Source organism: Antechinus flavipes, chromosome 2 (genome assembly GCF_016432865.1).
Source record: "Antechinus flavipes isolate AdamAnt ecotype Samford, QLD, Australia chromosome 2, AdamAnt_v2, whole genome shotgun sequence".
NCBI lineage: Eukaryota > Metazoa > Chordata > Mammalia > Dasyuromorphia > Dasyuridae > Antechinus > Antechinus flavipes.
The window spans coordinates 367,402,645-367,421,841 of NC_067399.1; the positions used below are offsets into that span (position 1 = coordinate 367,402,645).

Consider the following 19,197-nt stretch of genomic DNA (forward strand, 5'->3'; position numbering starts at 1 on the left):
TCTAAAAGGTCAATGATCCTTAGATTCTCTCTTCTAAAAATATCATTAAAAATAAAAAAAAAATTTAAATATATTTATTTTAAAAATCATACTTATTTTACACACACTTTCAAATTTGCTCTTTTGATTTCCTCTAATAATTCTTGCATCTTTGAAATTTTTGAGTTTGTTTTCTTTCTTTCTTTTTTTCCCCAGATTCACTGCTTTGCTGAAGTTTTCCAGTGTCTCTTCTAAGCAGGTGATTTTCCTTTTGAATTTTTTATTGAGTTCTAATTTCCTTCCTTCACTCTTCCTTAAGAGTTCTAGTGGTCATACACTTCTGATTTCTTTTCTGTGGTTCTATTTCTAATTATTTCAATATTTTTCTCTTCTGGAGTTTTTGTATTTTGGTGTTCTTTTACCCTGTAATATTTTCTCCTAATTGGTAGTTTTTCTTTAACTACTCATTACTTTTATCTATTTTTTTTAGAGTAATAGAATTTTTAGTAGAGATTTTTTTGTAGGTTTCTTTTCTTTTAAGCTTAGTATAATTTTTTTTTACAATTTTCTCCATATGTTTCTAGCTAGTCAGTGTGCTTCCAAGCTGTTTCTAGTTTTTACTACTACAAAGTGTTACTATGATTATTTTGTCATGTTTGGAACCTTAAATTCTATCTTTGACATCCTTAGAATTTATACCAAACAGTGGAGTCTATGCTTTTTCTCTCTTTTCTCTGAATTATTATAATAGATCTCTCAATTACTACTGGCTCTGATTTGCCTACACACATTCTGGTCTCCTCAGTCCCTTTCTACAGTCCCATCTATTTCCTTTCTACAGTCCCATTTTAAGTTCTCTTCTCTAGCCAAATTTCCTTTATAATTTTAAATTTTTTTCTCACATATAAACATTTTTAATATTTGCGATTTTTTTTTAAATTTTGAGTCCTAATTTCTCTTCTTCCCTCTCCCCTTCTTGAGAAGGCAAGCAATTTGATATAGATTACACATGTGCAATCATTCTTGGCTACATTTCTTGAAAAAGTTGTCAGATATTACCACTTCCTCATTACTCTCTTTGTAACCTGTTAAAAAATCTCATTTGGTGGGGAGAGGCTGGAGATGGGGAACTAGGGAAATAACATGTCAGGTTACTCTTAGATGTTGCTCTTGTGTCAATTGGTTTTACTGAAATACTTTCCTTTATTATGATGTTCTTGGAAATGACTAGTGTAAAAATCAAAAGACATCCAGAAAGAGGGCGGGAATGAGATCACAGGAAAATTACTTCTTTTTCACCAGAAAAGGTGATAATGCTTGAAAGTTATGAGAAATGGAAGCAAGTTGACAAAACACATAACTCTTCTCAGTGAACCAAGGCTGGATAATTAGTTATAGAGTTAAAAATCAAGTGAATGTGATTAAAAATTAAGAGAGTGAAGAAAAAGCTTGAAAGGAATTGAGAAGCTGATAAGGCTATTTCATTCTCATAGGATTTTCTCATCTATAGAATGGGAATAACATAGAACTATTAGCAAGGATTTTTGAACTCGGATCTTCCTAACTCCAAACCCAGTGCTCTATTCACTGTCAAGAAGACCCAAGTTTAAATCCAGCCTCAGATACGTGCTAGCTGTGTGACCTTGAATAAGTCACTTTACCTTGTTTGCCTTAATTCACCGGAGAAGGAAAGGACAAAGCATTCTAGGATCTGCCAAGAAAATACAGACAGTATTGGCATGATATGGTCCATCTAGTAAGGAGAAATCCCACACAATTGAAAGATTGAACCAAAAACCCAAGATTTGTGCTAAGTACAGGGCAATTGTTAAGGCAAGTTCCCAGTGCCTGGAAGTATAGAGAGATTAAATGACTTTCTCCCAAATTTCCTCAACCTAGCATAATCCACATCTTTCTACCTGAGAGATGTAGTCATCCAGTAGGTCTCCAGAGGAGGAGTTAATGTAAGGAAATGGATAAAATACGTGTAAAGTGCTTCAAATCCAGTCACAAACTCTTAATAGCCCTTATAAGCCTATGCAACCTCTCTCAACCTGTATCCTCAACCGTAGAATGGAGATAAGAATAGTACCTACTTCCCTGGACAAACTGTTTTGAAGATAAAACGAGATATCTCCAAACCATAAGTCCCTTTATACATGTTAATTAGTTCTGTTTTTTGCAATATTAATACTTTGTAAACTGGAAAGTCATCGAATCCAACGGGATCATTTAAAGAGAGAAGGAACTTAAAGATTTAAGAGATTAGGGGACTTGCCCCAGGTCGCCAGATGTTATCAGCTTCAGATCTCGCGCTCTAGCACCGAGCATAATTTACGTGGGGTGGACTGGGGGGATGACGGCAGCATGTTAAACTATGTGAATACGCTCACAAGTTAATTTTTCTTTGGCGTTTCCTCATTCATTGTTCCAGTTAATTGCAGAAAGGACGACACGCTGGGCAGCGCAGGCGCACTGAAACAAAATGAAACCCTTCCCATTTTTTCCCGTCCCTTTCCTTCCCTTCCCTCGCCCCAGACCAATATATGACGTAGATAGCGTAAGAGGAGGAGCCCCGGATAGAGGAGGGGAGAGAAGTCGGAAAACGTCGCGAGAATCGCTCTTTTTTCTCCCTTCTCCCTGACCCCGCCCTCCTCCAGAAGCGACGAGATCCTTCGAGAGCTTCTTTCCCCCCCTTCCTGCCCGTGCCCCCGCCCCTGCCCCCGCCCCCGCAGCCCTCTCGGCCGCCTGTGTCCCGGCAGCCGAGCCGGCTCGGAGCTCGTGCGCTCTCATACCTCGCGTCCTCCCTCCCGTCTTTCTCGCTCTCGCTCTTTCTCTCTCCGTCTGTCCGAACGTCAGTCCTCAGGCCCGGCGGCGGGTGGCGCGCGCTACTGGGAAGCCACGCGGGGCCTCGTGCGTTCGCCTCGCTCTCTCTCCAACTCCTCCCCCGCCCCCGGTACTGCTCGGGGCCGCCGGGCTCGCGTCCCAGGTCGGGGCCATGTCGGTGATAGGCATAGACCTGGGCTTCCAAAGCTGCTACGTTGCTGTGGCCCGGGCCGGCGGCATAGAGACCATCGCCAATGAGTACAGTGACCGCTGCACCCCGTGAGTGAGGGCGAGGGTGGCGGGAGCTGATGAGCGGGTCAGGGTCGTAGCCCCACGCCTCGTGGGCTCGGGCCGGGTGCGGGACGGAGTGGTTGATAGACGTCTGATGCTTTGCGGACAACTTGCTAGAGACTACCCATTGCACAGATGAGGAAACGGAGGCTCAAACGGGGAAAGTTCGGGATTCTTCCTACTACCCTTTCCCCTCCCCCCCACGCCACGAGGACGGAGGCCGAGGGAGGCCAAGGGATTTGGGGGTTGGCCTACTAGGAGATTTTGTGTGTGTGTGTGTGTGTGTGTGTGTGTGTGTGTGTGTGTCCCCGTCCGTCCCGAGGTTGAATTTGTTAAAATAACATTTATTAAGCGCCAATCCTGTACTAAGTACCGAGCTCCCAACGAAGAGAAGTTAGGGAGAGCAGGCTCGGTTGCAAAGTAGGGTCCCAGGATTGCTCATGTAGGAAGGGAGAGCGCTTTTGAGGACTGATGGTCTGAGGGAAGTGGAGTGGCGCCACTTTAAAAGCCACTGGGTTTAACTACAGTGGGAAGAGGGTCCTTGAGATTGGGTGGGATTTTGGAGAGGCGGGGGCTATAGGTAAGGAGACCACTTCACCTTGGAGGTGACGGATGGAAATCCGGGAGGTCTTAGGATCGCATATTAAGAACTGAAAGGGACTTTAATATTCACCCAAGTCGAACTTATTTTATAAATGAGCATTTCGCCCCAGAGAGTTTGAAAGTGATTTGCCCTAGGTCACATTGGTTGGAATTGGCAAAGCTTGGGTTTGAATTGGAGCCTTCTGAGTCCCAACACTATCTCTGATAATCAGAAGGAATTGATACTTTTTTCAGTACCCACTTTTAACCTTTCTGCAGGATTAGAGCAGACCCACCTCATTGTTGAGCTTTCCTACCGAATTAGAACATAATCAAGTGTATTTCCCCCAATTTTTTTTCTTTACTTAATTCCTCCTTCCTTTTCCCCTTTGATAAAAAGAATACTGTAACAAATATGCTTAGTCAAGCAAAACATATATCTGCATTGGCTATGTCCAAAAAATGTTCTCTTTCCGGAGGTGTTTTATCAAGTTTTATCATGGATTCTCTAGACTATTTCCCCCAATGTTAAAAAGAGAGTTACTTAGCTTTTATTGATAGCTTTATTAGAATATTGCAAGTTCTGAAGTAAATTATGGAAGCCTGGTCCTAATGAATTTTTACAAGAACAACTGCTCATGTTGTTTTAAAGAATGCTACCTTACACATCATAAGATTATACAACTTGGAAATTATTTCAACTTTGAGATCTAATTCAGGTTTCATTTGACAGTTGAGGAAAATGAGGTACTGAAAAAGTGAGACTTGACCTGGGACACAAGGTGAGACAGTAGCATGACTGGATTTCCAATCTGGAATCACCCTCTCTTCCTTCCTCATTTCACTGTATCATACCTATTCTAGGGTCATAGAATCTAATGCTGGAAGCAACATTAGAAATTATCTAGCACCATCCTTTTTTGCATTGTGGACCCTTTTGTAGTCTGGTGAAACATATGAACTTCTTAGTACAGTGTTTTAAAATGCATAAAATACAGTAGGAGTATAAAGAAAACCAATTAAGTTGAAATACAATTATCAAAATATTTATTAAAGTAAATTGTTAAAAAACTCTTGTTCTAATCCAGTTTCAATCTATAAATGAATAAACTGAGGCCTGGGAGGTTGTAACTTGTCCAAGGTCACAAAAGCAACCCAGCAGAGGCAGGCAGATTCTTTCCACTGTAGCATGAACCTTTCCTCCTTTTACATTCTGAGTATCTCTGAAATACCATTACCTCTGCAATGTAGATGGAACTGCACAGAATAGATGCATTGCAGGGTGACTAGCAACTGCTATTTATTTTTCCTGTGATTTCCAATAATAAAATTGAAGTTTTCTTGTGTTGCTGGAGGGGAGATTGCTGCACTGACCAGCTGTATTAATGCACAGCATTCTGCTGTGGTGCTAACTCTTTAGATGTTTTTTTTTCTCTCCAATATTAAGTTCCTTAAGGAACTTCTTAATATGTGATATGCTATATCTTGAAAGATGAAGTGGCATATCCTCTCACTTCAAACACTTCCCCTTTTAGTTTGAAAGTTTAGGAGATGTAAACTGAATAGATCACAAATAAACAATCTATCAATCAGTCAGTAAACATTAAGTGACTATCATGTGCCAGGCACTGTACTAAGAACTGGGGATACAAAAAGAGCAAAAGGCAGTCTCTGATATCAAGGAGTTTACAATCTAATGGGGGACACAACATATAAATATATACAAAGCAAGCTATACAGAGAGGATAAGTAGGAAGTAATTAAAAGAAAGTACTAGAATTAAGAGATTGGTGGAGGCTCCTTGTAGAACATGGGGTTTTATTTGGGGGTTAAATGAAATTGGGGAGGTCAGTAGTTGGAGCTCCAGGGGGAGAATGTTCAAGTCATAGGCAAAAACCAGAAAGAGCCCAGGGCCAAGAGATGGAGTGGAACAGCCAAGTGACCAGTGTTACTGTCAGAGTAAGTGGCAGGGCATAAGGTGTAAAACTGGAAAGGTAGGAGGCTAGACAAAGAAGTTTTGAATAGTAAGATAGCATTTTGTATTTGCTCTTATAGATAATAAGGTGTCATTGAAGTTTGAGTGTAGAGAGATGACATGATAGGACCTGCACCATAGGAAAAATCACTTTAGTGGCTGGAATGAGGGATAGTTTGGAGTGGGAACAAAGTTAAGAAATCAGATCCAGCTGCAGTCTATTGCAGTAATCCAAGTGTGAGTTGAAGAAGGCAGGCACTGGAGTTCTGGCAGTATCAAAGGCAGGGCATATTTGAGAATTGTTTCAAAGATGAAATGAACAGGCTTTAGCAGTGGCTTGAAAATGAGAGATGAAAGATATTGAGAATGAAGCAACTATCAAATGTGGAGAATTTTAAACACAGAATTGAAAGATGAAAAAGAAAATATGAATTGTTTGGGGATAGCTTTGAATGAAACATTGAATCAATTTGGGGTGCATAGCAGTGCTATTTTTTAGTATAGTTCTGAACATTTTCTTGCTATTAGGAAAAATTAGGGGGTTTTTGTTTTTGTTTTTTGCTGAGGCAATTGGGGTTAATTGACTTGCTCAGGGTCACATAGCTAGGAAGTGTTAAGTGTCTGAGACCAGATTTGAACTCGGGTCCACATGACTTCAGAGCTGGTGCTCTTATCCATTGCGCCACCTAGCTGCCCCAGGAAAAAAAATTAGTTTAAAAAAAAATGGCAAAGAACTACTAGTGGCATCAGTCACATTCTATTTACTTACAGCATATTCATGAATTAGGAAAATGAGAAATGGCCTATAGGTTGTTAAAGACTGATGCCACTTTCTATCTGGATTTGCAGTTCTCAATAAAATCGTATAATTGGGGTTTCAGTGACAAGAATACCTTGACTGAAAAAGATTTGGAGCAGTTACTAGAGGTTTTTTGGAGAAAATTTTTGTTTGAAGTTTACAACAAAATTAGAGAAACTAAGCTAAGGTTAGAAAGTGTAAATATATTTTTAAAATAAACTTACCCCCTGATTCTTAGAGCAAATAGTTGGTTGCTATTCCAGGTTACCAAATTTAAAACAATGGCTCCTACTTTTAAAATTGGTCCAGAAAGAAAAGGAAAGTCCTTCCATCAAATCAATTAAGTATTGTCTGGATTATAAATTGAAGAGATACCATGGACAAACAATTCCTAAACTTAATTTTCTACTTTAGAATGATGCAATATTGTAATTTAATAGTATTTTTAAAAATATTAGGACAAACATCTTTTTGTGCATATAAGCAAAGTTAATCCTCCGGATCATTCAGGTATACAGTTGAGCACACTTTGGTTTTTTGCTTTTGCCAGAAGTGCATCTAGAAGGAAAGGGTGCAGTGTCCCAAGGCAGTGGAGAAATAAACTTAAAGGCAAGTGATAATAACTGATTTATATCATACTTTGTAGCTTACAAAATATCTTACATACATTATCTTGTTTAATTTTTACAATAGCCTAGAAATTGGGTGTCATAGTCATGAGCTGAATGAATAACTAGGGCATAGACATTAAGTTATTTGCTTATGGTCACACAGCTGGTAAATATCAGTGGCAGTATTCAGATTGGTTTTTCTGATAGTTTCTAAATCCACCAATCTATCTGCTATGTCACGCTGCCTCAATAAAATAAAAATTAAACTAATAAGTGAAAAGGACTGAGGGGAAGAGATGATAATTTAATTGGATGTATGGGTGAAGAGGAGCCCTAGGGAAATTGCAACAAATGTGCCAGCAGAGGGTTCTCTAAGCAAAATAGTCTTTTGTCCTTGACTTGATATACACAGAATTGCACTAAAGAAGCTGGGGTGGGAAAAATTTATTATTTTTTGATTGAATTATTTATTTCCTTTACTTTTAAACTAGGGTTGCCTAGATTACAGGACCATTAGTATACCTTTAGTACTTTGGGGAGGCTATGAAGTAGGGCTTTGACAACTCCCTGATTCTTTCCTTGGAATTAACAGAACTTAAATTTTGAAAGAAAACTTAAAAGAATTGGAAAAGGAAAAGTACTTTGCTGGTAAACAGTCACTTAAATGTAAATCTTAAGTCATGATTATTTACAAATGACCAAATCCCAAAATTCAAAATCCGAAGTTGAAACTTTTTGTTAATGTGGAACATATACAATTGTATCAAGAGGATATAGACCCTATATCATACAAATGACTCATAAGTAATTCATCTTTTGGTTGGGGTTAGTAAATGATTTGGACTGAGGCATAATTTTGATGATTTAAGAATGTTGCCTGCATTTATACCTACTAGCTCTTCGGATAGAATATTTTTAACAAGGAAATGCTTCATTGGATTGGATATTCCCACTGATGTATATCATCTTTCATTGCTTTAGAATAGTTTGATAGATTGCTATGGTCAAAAATAAAAATTATTATTTGGTGTCCAAACTTAGGATGGTAAATTTCTAAATCTAGTTGACTTTAACAAATTAAAATATTTCCCGCTTGTTACTGGATTTGATGGAGATTGGATCATTGCCATGGTACTACAGTGTTTTAATGAAGGGGTAATAGTATGATATAATGGAAAGAATACTGGATTTGGAGCCAAGGACCTGGGTTTGAATCCCAACTCTCCTACTTCTCCCATGTGATTTCTTCAAAGTTCTCTAAAGATTTAGAGCTGGAAGTTACCTAGGAGATAGTTTCTTTGGTTTTTTTTTTTTTTTTAAGTGGGGATTTTAAATTACTTCTTGTCTTAATTTGTATTCAGTTAACTAATTTCTTTGTTGGAGTCTCAGGTAAAGTTGGAAATTGGAGTTTAAAAGGATTCTCCTGATAGTGATGATGATAAATTAAGCATTAGACTTCTTAGACTTGAAAAAGGTTCTCTGTTCTTTGAAAATGAAGGGGTTTGTGGGGCAGTTAGTTGGTAGTGGACAGAGCACCAGCCCTGAAGTCAGGAGGACCTGGGTTCAAATGTACCTTCTGAGCTGTGTGACCCTGCGCAAGTCACTTAACCCCAATTGCCTCAGCAAAAAAAAAAAAAGAAAGAAAATGGAGGAGGTTTTTTTTTTTTGTTTTTTGGTTTGTTTTGTACATGGTTGAAAACAATAAAATGATAAACTTCTAGGAAATGGAATATATTTCAAAGTAAAAACTAAGATGACTCATTTAAAAATGCTTCCGGTTATGGTTTAACTTCATAAGGAGCCAGTAGATGTATAATATAAAGAAAATGATCTTCATCACCTTCAAGCACTTACCAAATTCTAGAGTATGGTTCAGATTAAAATGCACTTTTTATTAAACTGTAACCATGGAATGTTGAAATAAGATGAAAACATATTTGTCTTTGTTTTTAATTTTTGCTAGAGAAAGCTAATGTTCCTTTTTTTTTTAATTTCGTTTTTATTCTGAACTTCCCACAAATAAAATTACCACATACAAAGAAAATCTTCTTCATACTTTATTTTATTTTATTTTTTTCCTCTGGCTATCTAATCATTTCCCATGATTTGTTTTTGTATCCCATGAGCTTTTTTGTCCTATACTTGTTCTTTGTTCTCTGTCCATCTCAGTTCTATCCCTTCCTAGTACTATCCTCTTCTTTTGCCCTCTACATTTTGTGCTAGTGTATACTTCATTCTCAATTTCTTCCTCATAAATTCTTTCCGTCTTTTGATGTTCATGAAAACCCGCCTTTTAAAGATACTTCATTCTTGTCATTCTTTACTAGAGCTAGCCATTCTTTCACACCCTGAAATTGTGGCTGGAAGATGGACTTTAGCATATTCTACCACTTTTACTTAGAACCAGTTGTCATTTCAGAATGAGTCTATACATCTGTATTACCTATTGAAATTGTTACTAATTTTGTAAACTGAATTTTCCTTCCTGTTCAGTAAAATTGGCTTTTTGACTGTTAATCTAAATTTCATGCGCCATTTCCTATTTTTTACTTCTGTCCTGTTGCTCAGGCTTGTGTTTATGTTTAAAATGTATCTTCTCCTCATTTGTACTTCTTAAAATCCCCACTATATATTGTAACATCTCAAACCCAAAATAATCATTATCTCCCCAGGTTTAGCCACCAATTTCCTATTGATTGTGAGGGTATTGCCTTCCTCCCCATCATCTTTGTTTGCAACCTAGAAATTGTAGTATCATAGATCTAGAATTGGAAGGTATCCCAGGTCATTTAATCATCAAACCTCATTTTACAAATGAGAAACCTGAGACCCAGAGACTTGTTAAATGATTTATACTAAGAGTTTCATAGGTAACAATGGCCAGAGCCAGGATAAAAAATCAGCAATGGTTCTTGCTCCAAATCCAGTTTTTTTTTTTTTTTTTTTTTTTTTTTTTTTTTTTTTTTTTGTGAGGCAATTGGAGTTACTGAACTTGCACAGGGTCACACAGCTAGTTAGTGTTAAGTGTCTGAATTCAGATTTTAACTGGGGTCCTACTGATTTCAGGACAGGTACTCTACCCTCTGCTCCATCTAGCAGTTCCCCCTGCCTCCCTCCAGTTTTTCTTTTCCACTGTTATATATAAATCATTCTTGTTTTTCTCTCTTTACCCCTTTTCCTCTTCTCTCTCCCCTACTCACCCCCTCCCCACCCCATTTCTCTCTCCTTTCCTATTCTTTTGCCAAGTACTATTGATTCTATTAGTTTTCCTGGTTTTCATCTCTTCTTCTTTCAGTGTGTCTACACTACTCCCAAAATAAGCTTCATAAGTCATTTTTTGATAAAAATAAAAATCTTAACGATTCCCTATTGTTTCTAAGAAAAAACACAAAACTCTACAATATAGTTCCACACTTCCTCTCTAGTCTTACTTAATATTAGCCTCCTTCGTATATTTTATGTTATAACCAGATTTGATTACCAGCGATTCCCCAAATTAGACATTTTATCTCCCACTACTATGTAGACATTCACATAAGCTGTTGTTTATGTGTGAAATGTATTTTTACCTCATCTCCTTCCAGAACCCTTTCTTCAAAGTTCATCTCATAAGAACCCAATGGCCACTTCCATAACTAGTACTTTCTCTCCCTCAATGGAGTACAGTTTAAGTAGCACAGTAGTTTGTGTCTGTCCTGGAGTCAGGATCTAAATTCAAATCCAGTTTCAGACACTATCACCCTGGATAAAACATAACTTCTGTTTACCTAAGTTTCCCCATCTGTAAAATGGGGATAATAATAATACTTACTTCCCAGCATTGTTGGAAGTAATAATTGTAAAGTTCTTATTAGCCCAATTTCTGGCACATAGTAAATGCTATATAAATATTTGCTGTCATTTTAGATAGTGGGAAATTTTAAAAATCTTGGCAGAGGAGCTTAAGTTTGGTTTAATGGGAAATAGAAAGAAAGTTGTGTGTTCTGTACATTGTTTTAAACCAACCAGAATATTTAATGTATATGGGGAATGTTTCTTTTACACCCATAGCTAACCAAACAAGGCTGAATTCAAATGCTAATGCCACTTTTTCCAAGAAAATTTCGTGGATTCCTTCTCCTTACCACTGTTCGCCCAACCTGCATGTGATTGACTTTTCACAAGATTTCTTATTCATTTAAAAAATATATTAAAAATACTGGGATATGAATGTGGACTACTTGCATTTTTGTTTTTCTTCCCAGGTTATTTTTACCTTCTGAATCCGATTTTTCTTGTGCAACAAGAGAACAGTACAGATCTGTACACATATATTGTATTTAAGATATACTTTAACATGTATATTGCCTTTGTATGACTGCCTGCCATATAGGGGAGGGAGTGGAGGGAGGGAAGGGAAAAGTTGGAACAAAAGTGAGTGCACGGGACAATGTTGAAAAATTACCCATGCATATGTTCTGTCAATAAAAAACTATAACAGCAAATCAATATACTAAATAACTTCTCTGTCACACTAACTATGAAAAATCCATAATTACAAGAAATCTTCATTCGAAAATGGGTAACTATGAAAATAGTTGTCTGCTGTCCTCAGTCCCTGCTGGGTACACGCAGGAGGTGTGATAGAGAAGTTATCTACCTAAAGAATATAAGACACTGGCTAATAGTAGCCAGAAAAATTTAGTTGCAGGAAACTGTCTGAACTACACATTAGTTACAAGTCAGTTCTTTTGAAAAACACTTCTTCCCCCTCCTTTATTATTTTGGAAGAAATATATGGCAAATACTATTATAGTGCATCATCATTTTATTCCAAAATTCTTCCTTTATCAAATATAGAAGGAAATAAATACTTTTGGTTTGGCTTCAGAATATTTTTCCACTAACATTTCTATTGTAATGCTCTTTGCAATAAGGCTTTAGCCTTCAGGATTTTTATTACACTTGTAAATTTCAAAAGTTTTTCTAAAAATATCTCAATTTTTTATTCTAGAGCTTGTGTTTCTTTTGGTCCTAAGAATCGTTCAATTGGAGCTGCAGCTAAAAGCCAGGTAGAAATTTTTCCCTTTTACTCCTTCTGTAGACAATTATAAGCCCTCTTAAAAAGTATAATCTTTTCAAAATATAATTTTATTTTGTTCATGTTTAATAAAGGTTGAAGGTAGAATTGAAAAAAATTATTAGAGAATGATGGGAGAATATGGGGGAGGGGGGAAGCTAGACCACAATTTTTCAGGACTGTGATGTAGCATTGAAACTTAGTCATCCTATAGAATTCACTCTTTACCTATAAAATGAAAGATTAAAGATAGTCTCTAAGATCATTTTCAATAGAGCCTTCAAAGAAACTAAAGCTTTAAGAAGGAAAGATAATTGAAAGTGAGGTTATATCGTTACATTTTGTTTCATATCTATTAGTATCTAGTCTTCATTGTTTATTCTAGATTTGTTTCTTTTAGGTTATTTCAAATGCAAAGAACACAGTCCAGGGTTTTAAGAGATTTCATGGCAGAGCATTCTCAGATCCATTTGTTCAAGAAGAGAAGTCACACCTTGCTTATGAAGTTGTGCAGTTGCCAACAGGTTCAGCTGGCATCAAGGTAAATGTAAAAGAAAATTTTATGACAAAATTATGGATCCAGTATAGCATGTGTTGATACAAACAATATGTATTTATTTGTTCATAAAGAACAATTCGCATATGTATGTGTATGCATTGCATATACATAAATACACATTTATATGTGTGTGCACACTTTTTGTTTAAAGCAAATTGAATCAAATTTTAAATTTGATAAGGGATAGAGGATGGTAACATTAAGTAACTTCTGGTATAAGTGGAGATTAAAGTAAGCTATTTGACTTCCTACTGTATCCCCTCAATTTTCTGCATACCTTTTTGATAACTAACCAGTATTCAGAGAATAATTGACATAGCACTGTGTTCATCCAATATGTGGTCAGACTTACGTGATGCAAAAGAAATAAAAGATAGTCTTTGTTTATAAAGAATTCTTGAAGGATGAGTGTTCAAATTGAATATTTAAATTTGATAGAGAAAAGTTGGTGGGATAGTACCAGGATTTAATAAGAATTTTCTTTGAAGCATTGTACATTGTATATATTTACAAGGATTATATCGTGATTGTTCTGTGTTTGATAAAGTAGTAGGTGCTAGAATTAGGTACAATTTTTCTTGATTCTGCTCACTTAGCATGAGTTCATGTCAGTCTTTCCAAGCTTTTCTGAAACCAACCTGCTCATCATTTCTTATAGAATGATAATATTCCATTACATTCACATGCCATAATTTACTCAGCCCCATTCCCCAGCTGATGGGAATCCACTCAATTTTTGGTTCATTGCCACTATACCTTTTCTACTTTTGAATAGCTCTACTTGTTAAGTTTTTCATTAGCTTCAACCCATATCTACCTGTTGAGAATTTGATATAGTGGATGGGTTTTGTTAAGTTAAACACAAGAAAATAAGTCCAAATAGGCAGCCCAATAGTCCTGAAATATTTTCACTGGTGGGTTAAACAAATATATTGCCTCCCTTTATGGAATGCTGTGATGAAAAAGCAAATGCCACTTCTGACTCTAGGCCATCCAGATTATAGCTTCTCAGACTTTGTGGAGCCTCCCCTCGCAGTACTAATGGGGAGTAGGTACAGTATTTCAAAAAGCATAATTTTCCAGCAAATATTCTGCTTCTATTGATAGAGGTTATACATTTTAAATATTTTATTGGAACCTTTTGTGATTTTCTGTATCTACTACTCTTAACCACTTATCAATCTTGTGGTGATGAGCTTTTCCAAATTTATTTAAGGTGATAATAATAGAAGGATGTGATTTGGTTTATACTTGGAGACTTTCCAGTTTGCTTTTACTTCTATGGTCTTCTTGAACTCACACTGACTTCCATGTGTCATTGGAATAAGAATTATTTTTGTTTGTTTATTTTAGAAATTCTTGATTTTTTTTCCCCCACTTTGATTAATAGAGAAACATTGGGAGTATTGGTAAAACAAGACTGCAATTAATTCATTTCTTTAATATAGACAAGCAATTAAGAAATTACCATAGTAGATAAGATTTTTCTACCCAGCATGACATAATTTATATCTTGATAGCAACTTGCAAATAGTTTTATATAGGAGAAAAATTTAAATATAGCAACGACTAAATCAGTGTTAAGGGACACCTGATTTTCAAAGAAATAATAGCTTTATATTCTATACATATAAAACTATATAGAATTTAATTCTATATGTAGAAATGATATAAAGAATTTCTTGAAATTTTTTTCTCTACTTTGAAGCTAGTAGACATAAAATTATTGATCTAGATCCTGAGTTATCTTTATACTTGAAATTTTTATCACTTCCATTATTTTTTAATTTTTAAAACTTTGAAGTAGTAAGTAATAATCTCACAGTCTTTCCTATTCATTAAAGTTGCTCATTAGGATTAACAAGAAAGAAGCAAGGATCTTTGAAGACAAATCAGAAATTGTTTATTTCCAAAGGCTTTTCTGAGCACAAAAATTTCTCCATTTTAGTTGCTAACAATATTAAAATCATCAGCCTAGTACAATTGTTCATAGATGCTAAAATACAAAATTTATATAAAAAATGCAATAAATGTGCACTTCATTTACCTATAAGATGATAAGTTTGGTTTAAATATTTTTTAGTTGGAGTAGCCAGTTATCTTTGATGTTTTGGCTTCTGAATTTTCCTGTAGGTAACGTATATGGAGGAAGAGCGGAATTTCAGCACTGAGCAGGTCACAGGAATGCTCTTGTCCAAACTAAAGGAAACTGCAGAAAATGCCCTGAAGAAACCGGTTGTTGACTGTGTAGTTTCGGTAAGTTAACAAGGACTCATTCTGGAGAAGTATTTGTTTGAAAGCTTATGCTTACAAATGAAATTAAATCATGAATACTCACACCTCCCCTGGGATATTAAAGCTTGGGAGAGGATGCCTTAAAATTAGTTCAGCTGCGAAAACTAAGGTCCAGAGAGTTGAAGTGATTTGATTAATAGTTAGCTAAATGACAGAACTGGAATTAGAACCCAGATTTTATGCCTAATACTGCACTCTGTAATTTTTGTTTTATATTAGAATATCAATTTTTAGTATTTACTTTCAGAGCTGTCATTCATATCCCTTAGTTTTTTCTAATGGCTTCCAGTGGAAATTTTTATTTTGTAACTGATCTTGCTTGACTAGTTCCTAGACACTAAATATTTCCTTCATGGTTAGAGATTGAAATTCGCAGTAAATAAATTTATCAGATAACTGACTTTCCTCATGTTAAGAACCAAAATAATCTATTTCTGCCCCGTGTAACTTTGAGGGGAAAATCTGTGTGAGATGTAGCTTCCCTGACTTTAATAAACTATAATATGAAATGTAAAGTAACTTTTTTGGGATTATTCAGGGTAGTTAATCAGTTTTTTGTTTTTTTAACTTTTCTATTTTTCCTTGCTTTTTTCTTTCACCCAAGCCAGATGATTGCAGAAGGTATATAAATTTCTTAAACTTAAATTCTCTTAATCTCCAGTTTTACACATCTGTAGACATTTTTATTAACACTGTCCCTATGAGTACCTCAAATGCAATTATTTTTCTCTCTTCTTTTTTTCCCAGTTAACAATAGCTGTTTTTTGACCCTCTCATCCTTATGGGGTCAGAGGGGTTAGGGAGGGCTTCAGGCTTTTTTGTGCTGGTTTTTTCAGAGAACCACTTCTGGGGAATAAAATGCATGGATTGTATGAAAATTCATTTGAACTATTAACAGCTGTAAAGCATCTGATTACTTCCATGAAGTGACATTGTAGTTTGAACCTAGTAACAATGATAATAGCTCTTAGATTACAAAGCACTGTACTTTATCTCATTTAAGCAAATATTTCTTTCATTATAATTTTTAATATTTTTTTGTAGGTCCCCTGCTTCTTTACAGATGCTGAGAGGAGATCTGTGCTGGATGCCACACAAATTGCTGGTCTCAATTGCCTACGACTGATGAATGAAACTACTGCAGGTAAAAGGGAATCTGGGACTTAATTATCTAATGTAAATAAAGCCATCAGATGATAAAACTACTGTTTTGTCTGTTCTCTGCATTTGAAGTGCTTTCTTTTCCTCTTTTTTTTGTCTTAATTCCTCCAGATCCTTGGAGATATAGTATGAATATTCCAGCCATTAATGATCAAGTCCTTCTTTGGAAATTATTTATACTATTTACTCTGGCATTTTCTGTCCTTGCATATTAATTGGCATTTATCTTATCACTCTAGTTGTAATTACACTCCTTGAGGTGAGGAATTATTTTTGTATTTGTTTTTTCTTATAACACAAGGCACAGGGATGGTCCTATTAAATACGGTAAAAATGTCTCTGACTTGAATGGTGATAAAAATGATGTATTTGTGTATAGTATTAAAGGTGGTATCATTCACATTTTCAAGGCATTGTTATATTATAAATTTCTGCACTAGAGTAATAGTAAAAAACCTATTAATTGGAGGAGTGTTGTGCTTAATTGGGTAAGAATGCTATGGAGATATTTCTGGCATTTGTTTATATTAGTCTGCATTCCTGTCTTTAAAAATGGACTATATTGAGCATAATTTGGCCTCATAAGGATTTTATAATGCTGAGGATTTGCCAGGTTGGGTTATATTTTTTCACAAAAGTTTATTAGCTTTATTTTTGTTTTGATTTTGGGAGTAATATCTGAGTTATACAGTTCAATAGGTATAGAAGATGGGCTGGTGGATGTGTTCTAACATTTAAATTGCTTTTTCAACTGGATCAGTGATACGAGCCTGGTTTTTTTTCTTGTTGCTACTTTTTTTTCAGTTACATTCTTTCTCTCTTGTTTCTATCCTCACTCATCAGTTACTTAGTTACATAGTAGTTTACTGTACAAACTAATTAAATTATATTTGGAAGGACTAAGCTTTTTGGTATTCTAGTTACTTCATATAATGCATTGTATCAATTTATCTATAACAAAATAGGGCAGGATAAATTTCATCTGAGGTTTTAAAAAAAACTAAGAAAGGAGATTTAGCAACAATAAAAGCAAGTTAAGATATGAAATATTCCAATTGATAATTCTTGAGTAGTATATGTAACTTTTGTTTTATCTTAGGTAAGCTATATGTAGGTAGTAAGTAATAAATTACATTTATATGGTGTTTTAAGATTTGCAGAATGCTTTCCTTACAGCAGCCTTATATGGTGCCAATACTATGAGCACTGATATATACATTTTATTATTCATAAGTAAATTGAGGTTTTATAAAATGAAAGTTAGAACTTGCCTTTGGTTACATATTACTAAATGCCTTGCAGTGGATACAGGGCTCTCATAATTTCAAGTCTAATTCTCTTAATATCAGAATACTTTTTGTGATTTAGCTTACTTGTAGTTTTGGAATCCAGAAGACTTGGATTCACATTCTGCCTGTCACATACTGTCTGATTCTGGGATAGTCATTCACTTTCTCGGTGCTTGGACAATTTTTTTAAGATTTAAGGTTTCTGAGAAGTTCCTTTGGGTTGATAGAAGATTTGAATGGTCTCTTAGAGATTTGGTGTGAGTGCCTTGATTTAAGAAGTGGAATTCTTGAATCTTCATTATTTTTAAACAGATTGAAATCCTAATAACATTCAAAAAAAATGGTGACTGTTCTGATTTCAGAAAGTTCAATTGAAAAACTATTTTGATTAAACAATTGTTTCTCCTTAATTGTGGAGTCTCTTAGTAGAGGAGCTATGGAGGGAGGGACTCAGGTAAACTTTAAACAGGTACTTGAGTTATGGAGGAAAGGGTAAAAGGAACAGGGACAGCTTGGAATCAGGATTAAAATAAACAGCCTCAAAGCATTTACATCATTTTCATCAAGATAATTCTGTTATAATACTTTTAGTACACGCATCTTCATTTTATACATCAGGCAACTGAAGCTAAAAGGTTAATGTGTTCTTTGGTCCCATAACTAGTTAGGATAAAGACTACCTCTCTTTTAACTCTTAACTGCAACTACATAAAGAAATATTTATCTTACATAAAATGTAAGTGCTATAATTTTCATTTATATTTCACAATATTCCCATTTAAATGTAATATGAATGTAGACAATCTATTTTAATGCTTCTAATTTTACTGTTGTGAAATATTGCTTGCCATTGAATGATAGCATACATTATAAACATAGAACATTTTCTCTTTTCTCCAGTTGCCCTTGCATATGGAATCTATAAACAAGATCTACCTGCCCTAGAAGAGAAACCAAGAAATGTTGTCTTTGTTGACATGGGACATTCTGCCTACCAAGTGTCTGTGTGTGCATTCAACAAAGGAAAACTCAAAGTAAATATGCCTTTTCTGTCAAGGAAATGTAATTGTGGTGTTTGGATTGGGAATGGATTGTGAGGTAGTACAATAGTTCTAAAACTATTTGTACCCACTGATGAAAAGTGGCTGAGGGTTTTATGATTTGTATACTTAAAAAGGAGTACAATATCATTACAGAATATTGTTCTTATAAGTCTTCTAAATTTTAAGATAGGGACTAAAGACATAGTGATATGAATAGAGCATCGGACTTGTCAGGAATGTCTGAGTTCTAATTCTGCTTTATATGTTGATGAATCCTATGACTGGATTCATGAGGCACCTAGCAATCAGTGGGGTAATTGTGAGGATCAAGTGAGATAATCTATGTAAAAGCTCTTAGCATGGTGCTTGGTATTAGTAGATAAATGCTTATTCCTTTGCTCTCCACTTATTCCTCCTTAACTTCTTTGAGTCTCAGTTTTATCATTTGTAAAATGGGGATAACACCTCACAGAGTTATAAATTTATAAAAATGCCAAGTGAGGTAATATATATATGTAAAGTCCTTTGAAAACTTTAATATACCATGTAAATGTTAGCTATTTTGCTTAATGATGGCTTCTCTGTATCTTAAAACTCTTTACATTATCCCCGTTCTGTTTTCCTTGTCTCATTCTCTATTTTTTCCTCTTGTAATTTACCCCTGCAATCATCTCCTTCCTCTCTCATTTTGAATCTCTCCCTTTCTTCTTTTATCTTCAATTTTTCTC

The 19,197-nt window shown here is 35.4% G+C and overlaps 1 protein-coding gene across 1 annotated transcript in view; it reads left to right on the top strand.

The window, feature by feature from the left end:
• The first annotated feature begins 2,627 nt into the window (after window positions 1-2,627).
• Window positions 2,628-19,197, top strand: part of HSPA4 (heat shock protein family A (Hsp70) member 4) — a 37,730-nt gene continuing 21,160 nt past the window's right edge. Inside the window, exons 1-6 of the mRNA XM_051978255.1 lie at window positions 2,628-3,084; window positions 12,057-12,114; window positions 12,523-12,663; window positions 14,815-14,937; window positions 16,021-16,120; window positions 18,327-18,460. Of these exons, the coding sequence (XP_051834215.1) occupies window positions 2,978-3,084; window positions 12,057-12,114; window positions 12,523-12,663; window positions 14,815-14,937; window positions 16,021-16,120; window positions 18,327-18,460 (663 nt within the window). The 5' untranslated portion in view covers window positions 2,628-2,977. The remainder of the gene's footprint in view (window positions 3,085-12,056; window positions 12,115-12,522; window positions 12,664-14,814; window positions 14,938-16,020; window positions 16,121-18,326; window positions 18,461-19,197) is intronic.